The following is an 8,632-nucleotide window of genomic DNA, read 5'->3' as shown; positions in this document are numbered from 1 at the left end:
CACTACCATATCACTACCATATCACTACTTTACATAAACAGTGGCCTAGCACCCATGATGGAGATAAACCTATTTAGACAGAGTGCACAAGACAAACACAAGTGTAAGGACACCGGCAGGAGTGTTGACCTGGCAGGAGCAGGCTATTTGCTCTGATAATAACACTAACACGTTACATCAGCCTTAGCAGAAACCTGAGTTGACACAGGATGTTTTATTGACGTTTGTGATACATTTGCAGCGTGTCTTGGTGGTTTGTGATACGTTTGCAGCGTGTCTTGGGGGTTTGTGATACGTTTGCAGCGTGTCTTGGGGGTTTGTGATATGTTTGCAGCGTGTCATGGGGGTTTGTGATACGTTTGCAGCGTGTCTTGGGGGTTTGTGATACGTTTGCAGCGTGTCTTGGGGGTTTGCGATATGTTTGCAGCGTGTCTTGGTGGTTTGTGATACGTTTGCAGCGTGTCTTGGGGGTTTGCGATACGTTTGCAGCGTGTCTTGGGGGTTTGTGATACGTTTGCAGCGTGTCTTGGGGGTTTGTGATACGTTTGCAGCGTGTCTTGGGGGTTTGTGATACGTTTGCAGTGTGTCTTGGGGGTTTGTGATACGTTTGCAGCGTGTCTTGGGGGTTTGCGATACGTTTGCAGCGTGTCTTGGGGGTTTGTGATACGTTTGCAGCGTGTCTTGGGGGTTTGCGATACGTTTGCAGCGTGTCTTGGGGGTTTGTGATACGTTTGCAGCGTGTCTTGGGGGTTTGCGATACGTTTGCAGCGTGTCTTGGGGGTTTGTGATACGTTTGCAGCGTGTCTTGGGGGTTTGTGATACGTTTGCAGCGTGTCTTGGGGGTTTGTGATATGTTTGCAGCGTGTCTTGGGGGTTTGTGATACGTTTGCAGCGTGTCTTGGGGGTTTGCGATACGTTTGCAGCGTGTCTTGGGGGTTTGCGATACATTTGCAGCGTGTCTTGGGGGTTGCTGTTGTGACAGGGATCTTTTATGACAGAGTGTGGCACAAGAAAGGTTGTCTTATTGAGAACACACACCTCTGCTCTTCTGTGGGCTGAGAGGAGCATGAACCTGTGGGTTTTAACCTGGCTAATTTATACACTCACATTGAAAAGGCAGAGGCAGCATTGTGGATACCACAAAGAGCACTCTGGATAAAAGGTTTAGCCATTTAGGGTGAAATATTACATGCACTGGTTTTTCCCATTAAGAGGTCGTTAAACTCGGCTATCCTAGTCAATCCCAGTAAATCTCAGGGATAAAGGTCAATTTGCTGAGACAGGTCGCGAGGCAGACACATTAAGAATCCAGGCCATGAAGTCATGGTCGCAAAAGGAAATGTGCGTCACTTGAACACGTCATGTGGAAAACTGGGACACATCCGTTAGATTCAGAGAGTACATGTTTCCCTTTCTACAACGTGTAATACAATGTTTAGTACCATATACGCCTCTGGCCTCTCTTAGATATGGACTTATGTTTTCTTTTAAATAAATATTACAAAAAAAGTAAATCGAGAGTGGAAACCAAGCCTTACAGTAGAATGTGATTTCGTGTTTTGGTGTGACATTTACATGATATTTTTTGCCATAATGACATCCATTAGTTCCCATACTTCCCTGATTGTGAAGTGCCTGTTTCGACAGTGGAGCGTGAGTAGGCATATCCATATCCATATTAATAATATGTCTGTTTATTTGTTCTAAGCTAAATGTAAAGTAGACGTTTTTAAAGGCTCTGGGAAGTCTACAGCTCTACTTGATTCACTCCTGTGCCGATTCTCTCTTGTTTAGTGGTTTCATGTGCCACCTAGTGTTCCTACTGCACTGTAGATCAGTGTATCCAGGTGAAAAGCTTGATTAGTCAGGTCTGTACAGGTAGGTAACTACTACAGAACAGGAGGTGAGCTCACATTGTTGGGAGTAAACAGAAACTTCGCGCCTCCTGGAATATTTTACTTTTATCGATTTAACGAATTATAATATTTTGTAATGCGGTGTTGTTGATTATTGATGATACGTGTTCTGAGTGTTTTTATAAGGAAATATAATACACAGCTGTTATCGGCGAATGTTCAAGGTAGGTGGTTTCATTTCAGTTTCACCTGTCAACGTCATTCATACCTGCTCAGTAACATTAATTTCGTGCAGTAGCCTGTTTTATTCCACTCTTCTTGGATTTTACACACGTTTTAAAGTTAAAGGTGCACTACGCAGAAATTGCTTTGCCATTTCCTGGTTGCTAAAATTCTAATAGTTCGCCAAGTATAGTGTGGAGAATCATTGTATCATCGAAACCGCTGTGAAATATCATTGACATAACCGAACATATTGTAGTTTCAGCTGTTTGAAGCTGGTGTACGACACCTAAAGTAAAAGAGGCATAACCCGAAATTTTAAGAACGGGAAGCATATAAATAAAGCACATAGAACAGATATACCGCTTCTTAGATTTGCTTTCAATGAGAATTACATATCTATAATTCGGACTTCTATGTGAATTTGGTCGGGTCGCCCAAAAAGTGACATTTCAGTGTGAACAATTTAAGGTGTAAAATTAAAACTCATGTTTTTAAGGAAGAAAGATACAGATACACTGTATAGGCTTCTGAACAGCTTTCTGATAAAAACTGGGTGTGTCTTGTTGTCACTCACTTGTGAAATGCACCTTCTAACTTCTTATCTAATCTCTATGACCTATGCTCAAATCATTATCCGCAGGTGAATGGCGATGCTTTTGCATTTATTCATACTGTATCAACTGCTTCCCTGTGGAAACTTTGCTTGTATGAGAAAGTTATTACACACCACAGGGACAGAGGACCAGTCAAAAGAAGGTGAGACATGAGTTTCCAAACATCTTAAAATAGAATTTTGTTATATTCTTAAATTATAGTATTAAAGTACTGTCTTTAAAAGTTTGCATAATTTAGTTCTACTCGTGATTGGGTCCCCTAGTTTTCGTGCAAGAGGAGCAGGCAAATGCATTCTTAGGACGCCATCTATTGGCCAACCGATTTGACTTTGAGCTCTTCACTCCTGGGAATTTGGAGAGGGAGTGCTTTGAAGAAGTCTGCAACTATGAGGAAGCACGAGAGGTCTTTGAAAATGTCCCTCAGACTGTAAGTGATGCTGAGATGGTGTTCAGACAGAATTTGTGTGGTAGGCCCAGTCTCATGACCACAACCTGATGTTGTCTTTATGTTACTTCGCAGGATGACTTCTGGAAAAAGTACACAGAGGGTAAGAGAAGTATGGCTAAGTATATCTACATGTATGTCGCAGGTCAACTATTTGCCATTGTACTACTACTAATCGCACAGATTTTTCTAACAACACTGATGGGTACAGGGCGGCAGAAGACACCCTCAAGCAGGAGGACGAAATGCAAAACCTAATGCAGTCTATAGCCCAGCGGTGCAACTCAGGCCCTGTCACGTCCTGACCAGTGAAAAGGGTCATTTGCCATAGTAGTATGGTCAGGGCGTGGCAGGGGGGTTGTTTTGTGTGTTTTGGGGTTTGTTTGTTTCTAGGGGAATGTGTTCTAGTTTTCATTTTCTATGTTTCGTTTTCTAGGTTTGGCCGAGTATGGTTTCCAATCAGAGGCAGGTGTCTTTCGTTGTCTCTGATTGGAAGCCATACTTAGGCAGCCTGTTTTCCTTTGGGTTTTGTGGGTGGTTGTTTTCCGTATAGTCTGTGTACCTTACGGAACTGTTTGTCGTTTGGTTATTTTGTTTAAGTGTTCTCTTATAATAAATGAAGATGAGCACTATACACGCTGCGCCTTGGTCTAATCCTTTCGACGCGCGTGACAGGCCCTTAGGTTCTGCAGTCCAGTTTATTTTCTCCTTGACAGGTTTATTAGTCCATAAATGTTACAGGATGGCTGGAGAGAAACCTGGTTACTCTGGTAGAAATCAGTCTAGTTAAAAAAATGACAAAAAGCACCATACACTGTGACTCTTAAAGAGAGTTAGCAGCATATTTAGGAATCTTGCAGTGTGTCATACATGCAAAAATACTTAAATTGGTTGTTTTTGTGTGATCGCACAGATGAGGACACGCGGCCTTCGCGGCTGGATGTGACTGCCCTGCTTGTGGGTCTGATCGCGGCAGGGGTGGCCGTCGTCATCTTTGGCCTGTTGGTCTGGTACTTCTGCAAGGGGAGTTGTAAGGATAACCTCTCACGTGCCGGGTGAGTTAGATGAGGGGCATTATGTTGACTGAGGGGGGCATTATGTTGACTGAGGGGGGCATTATGTTGACTGAGGGGGGCATTATGTTGACTGTGGGGGGCATTATGTTGACTGATTGACAGTGGTCACTGGATCAGTAGTTTGAATAAGATCAACTGTTATTTGTCACATGCGCCGACTACAACAGGTGTAGTAGACCTTACCGTGAAATGCTTACTTACAAGCCCTTAACCAACAATACAGTTTTAAGAAAAATAAGAGTTGAGGAAAATATTTGCTAAATAAACTAAAGTAAAAAATAACAATAACGAGGCTATATACAGGGGGTACCGAGTCAATATGCGGTGTTACAGGTTAGTCGAGGTAATTTAGGTAAAATGTACATGTAGATAGGGGTAAAGTGACTATGCATAGATAAACTTGGCGTTCCGGTACCGCTTGCCCTGCGGTAGCAGAGAGAACAGTCTGACTTGGGTGGCTGGAGTCTTTGGCAATTTTTAGGGCCTTCCTAAAAAAGTTGTTTGCCTAGTCTGTAGTGTGTGTGTGTGTGTATACGCACACATTCTTCAAAGGGATACCGCATCATTCCTGACTGTCTCTTCCAGCTCTGTTAGGGTGCGTCCAAGGCGCAGTAATGCCTCGCTGATCATGCGGAGACTGGATGAGGTCTCTCTGCAGCCCGTGCTCCTGCCCCCGCCGGAGGAGATTGACCCCCCAGGCCTGCCCTCCTATGAGGACGCCATCGGCAAAACCGGAACGCACGACGCCCCACCTCCTCCTTACCCTGGGTATACACACACATGCTCATGTATACATACACACATGATTGTGCCGGTTGCTGCAGAGAAGGAGGAGGTCAAAGGGGAGTTTTTATTTGAATTTTATTTCACCTTTATTTAACCAGGTAGGCCAGTTGAGAACAAGTTCTCATTTACAACTGCGTCCTGGACAAGATAAAGCAAAGCAGTGCTACACAAACAACAGAGTTACACGTGGGATAAACAAACATACAGTCAATAATACAATAGAACACATCTATATACAGTGTGTGCAAATGAGGTAAGATTAGGGAGGTAAGGCAATAAACAGGCCGTAGTGGCGAAGTAATTACAATTACGCAATTAAACACTGGAGTGATAGATGTGCAGAAGATGAATGTGCAAGTAGAGATACTGGGGTGCAAAGGAGCAAAAAATAAATGACAATATGGGGATGAGGTAGTTGGATGGGCTATTTACAGATGGGCTATGTACAGGTGCAGTGATCTGTGAGCTGCTCTGACAGCTGATGCTTAAGAGTGAGTGTAGCTTTTGTTGAGTGACAGGTAATGATGCTTTGTGGGTAACAGTTGTCGATGTGTTCAGTGTCCTCCCTGGTTCGAGCCCAGGTTGTGGGAAGGCGATTAACGCAACCAACACTGTTACACATACCCCAAAAACTTGCTCTACCTATCTGAATTTAATTATAACTACAAAATTGTTCATACATTAAAATCTTTTTCAAAATAATTTTTGTTCCATTTTATTTTGGTTTATAGACAGTAGAGATCTTTCTAACCTTGCCTTGTTAGGTGAACAACATGTTTACTTAGTTGTTTCTTTCCCACAGGTCTCAACCTGGAAGTATTCGACGATAGCATCTTTGACCTCGCTGGATGAATGTCTCCATATTGAGCTTCATCAAATGCTACTGAAGAGGTTTAGATCTATTTACTTTATATGGTTGTTCTCCACTGTGCATACCTTGTGATAATTGTAGATCTGTGTGACTGATTAACTCTTTACCTCTTCCGTTACCTGCAATTCGAGATGTTTAGCATATTTATCTATTTGTACAAATGTTTAGCAATTTTTCTGCATGTGCCAAAATGGATTTATTCCTCATCACTTTATTCCTCACTTATGTCAACTTTTGAGTTGGACTTGCTTTAACCCATAACAACTAATGAGGTAATACTTGACATGATGTAACTTAGTTTGACTTTAGTTTAACTAAGTTACAAAAAAAGCATAAAAGCATAGTTGTAACTAAGTTACAACTATGCTTTTATGAATGGAAAATTAAGCATGAGAAACCGTATTGAGTCTATACCAGTGGAGGCTGGATCGGAGCGAATGGAATGGCATCAAGCACAAGGAAACCATGTGTTTTGTATTTAATTTCATTCCACTCCAGCCATTACCACGAGTCTGTCCGCCCCAATTAAGGTTCCACCAACCTGTGGTATACATACAAGTCTGCCTACTACAACTTTATTTTAGTCATTTAGCAGACGCTCTCATCCAGAGCGACTTACAGTAGTGAATGCATACATTTCATTTCATGCATTTTTTTTTGTTGTACTGCCCCCCCGTGGGAATCGAACCCACAACCCTGGCGTTGCACACACCATGCTGGCGTTGCCAACACCATGCTCTACCAACTGAGCCACAGGGAAGACACTACTGTAGCCTGTTGATTAATGACACAATATGAGCATAGTTTTAGGACAGACTGAGAGAATTGACACTTCCACATTCTCTAAATCATATTAGATATACAGTGGTTTCTAAAAGTATTGGGACAGTGACAATATTTGTTGTGAGAAAGATGCACAAATATCATCCCCCCCCAATCTCCCCTGTTATTGTAATGGTGAGAGGGTAGCATGTCTTGGGGGTATGATATAAAATGCTAATCTCCCCTGTTATTGTAATGGTGAGAGGTTAGCATGTCTTGGGGGTATGATATAAAATGCTAATCTCCCCTGTTATTGTAATGGTGAGAGGTTAGCATGTCTTGGGGGTATGATATAAAATGCTAATCTCCCCTGTTATTGTAATGGTGAGAGGTTAGCATGTCTTGGGGGTATGCTCGTTGTGCATCTGTAACTTTCATTATTCACGATTCCTTCAGGGTTATCTGTAATCATGGTAGCGTCCACATTAATGTAGAAGTGTTTAGAAACATATTATATTCTTATTTACAATAAAAGTGACTCCCAAATGACAAATCAAATGTTATTTGTCACATGCGCCGAATACAACAGGTGTAAACCTTACAGTGAAATGCTTACTTACAAGCCCTTAACCAACAATGCTTTAAGAAGTTAAGAAAAAAATAATGGATTAGTAGAAAATACATTATTTACCATGAATTTCTATTGGGCACAAAGTAATCTTAAACACAACCAAAACAAGCAGCAAATGTATCCAACACATTTTATAGAGTCACAAGCTTGATGTAATCATTGAGTGCTATGAATATGGGACCAAATACTTAACTTTTGAATACACATATAAGTGAGTTTGTCCCAATACTTTTGGTCCCCTAAAATAGGGTGGGGGGGCATGTACAAAAGGTCCTGTAATTTTGAAACGGTTCGGCCGATATAGATGAAAATACCCTCAAATTAAAGCTGACAGTCGGCACTTTAACCTCCTAGTCGTATCATTTCAAAACCAAAGTACATAGACAATGTGTCACTGTCCCAATACTTTTGGCGCTGACTGTATGTGTTGTAACTGCTCAAGTAGACTGTGAGTTTGATGACATCACACTCAGTGCTTGACTTGGACTGAAATACTGTATGTGCCGGTACTCATTTACCTGTACTGTTGTTTATAATATCATTTATATTACATATATTATATTTTATGTCTGTGCAGGAACTCTGCAATACTTTTGAGCTAATATTCTATAGGCGGTGCAGAAACTGAAGCAGTAGAACATTTGTGGTGCCAGGACTCAGTTCCGGTGAGCTCCTGCCCACGTCAAGCTGATCACAAGCTATGCTATTATGAGTGTCCCAGGAAGTCTTTGCTCTTTTCTGAAGCTCCATTCATTAATGAACAAGAAACCTATCTGTGATATTTAATGAAGTGCCTGTTAAATTGTCATAACAGGGTGCACTTTTTTTATAGGGTTTTACAACCACAGGTTGGGATAATTATGTTTTTATTTCTGGACACTGTTGAGTAGTGGGCTGTTTCTTTACCCATCCATTTGTAAAATAGGATATTGAATTAATACTGCTCACATCTGAGCATGACTTCTGTAAGGATTAGGAGGTATAGTGACACATGTGCGTTTTGTCTTTAGATTTTAGATCTATGAATGATGCCAATGGTGAGGTTGACATCATGGGACAATGTACTGTATGTGTGCTGGTGATGCTTGGTTTGACTGATTGTGTACTTTAAGTCTATAAAACATGTGAACTGTCATTTCATAAATTGACATTTTAATGATTGTCTTGTCTCTCTGAAGAATGTTTTAATGGTGAAGTGTTACTTTTTACAGCGAAATCAAAGGCTATCATTATTTTGATCATTAAATTGTCTGCAAATTATATCATGATTTACATAATTCTGTGACCGTGCAAAGGTTTAAAAAAAAGTCTGCAAAGGTCGTGTTAAAAAATATATGATCAGTGATATGACTGACTATTGATGCCA

At 41.3% G+C, this 8,632-nt stretch overlaps 1 protein-coding gene and 1 non-coding gene across 2 annotated transcripts; one reads left to right on the top strand and one right to left on the bottom strand.

Annotated features, from left to right (window-relative positions):
• Positions 1 to 1,846: 1,846 nt before the first annotated feature.
• LOC106587872 (transmembrane gamma-carboxyglutamic acid protein 4) lies at positions 1,847 to 8,426 on the top strand. The gene is made up of 7 exons (XM_014176530.3): positions 1,847 to 2,080; positions 2,722 to 2,837; positions 2,959 to 3,122; positions 3,216 to 3,243; positions 4,054 to 4,195; positions 4,802 to 4,984; positions 5,805 to 8,426. Exons 2-7 carry the CDS (start codon positions 2,726 to 2,728, stop codon positions 5,830 to 5,832), a joined length of 657 nt encoding a protein of 218 aa, XP_014032005.1. The 5' UTR covers positions 1,847 to 2,080; positions 2,722 to 2,725; the 3' UTR covers positions 5,833 to 8,426.
• trnaa-ggc (transfer RNA alanine (anticodon GGC)) lies at positions 6,540 to 6,636 on the bottom strand. Its single transcript has 2 exons — positions 6,597 to 6,636; positions 6,540 to 6,576 (listed from the first exon to the last, which is right to left on the bottom strand). It is a non-coding gene; the product is annotated as a tRNA-Ala (tRNA).
• Positions 8,427 to 8,632: the final 206 nt, after the last annotated feature.

Source organism: Salmo salar, chromosome 26 (genome assembly GCF_965601325.2).
Source record: "Salmo salar chromosome 26, fSalSal1, whole genome shotgun sequence".
Classification (NCBI taxonomy): Eukaryota; Metazoa; Chordata; class Actinopteri; order Salmoniformes; family Salmonidae; genus Salmo; species Salmo salar.
This window is presented reverse-complemented; position numbering and strand designations above follow the sequence as displayed.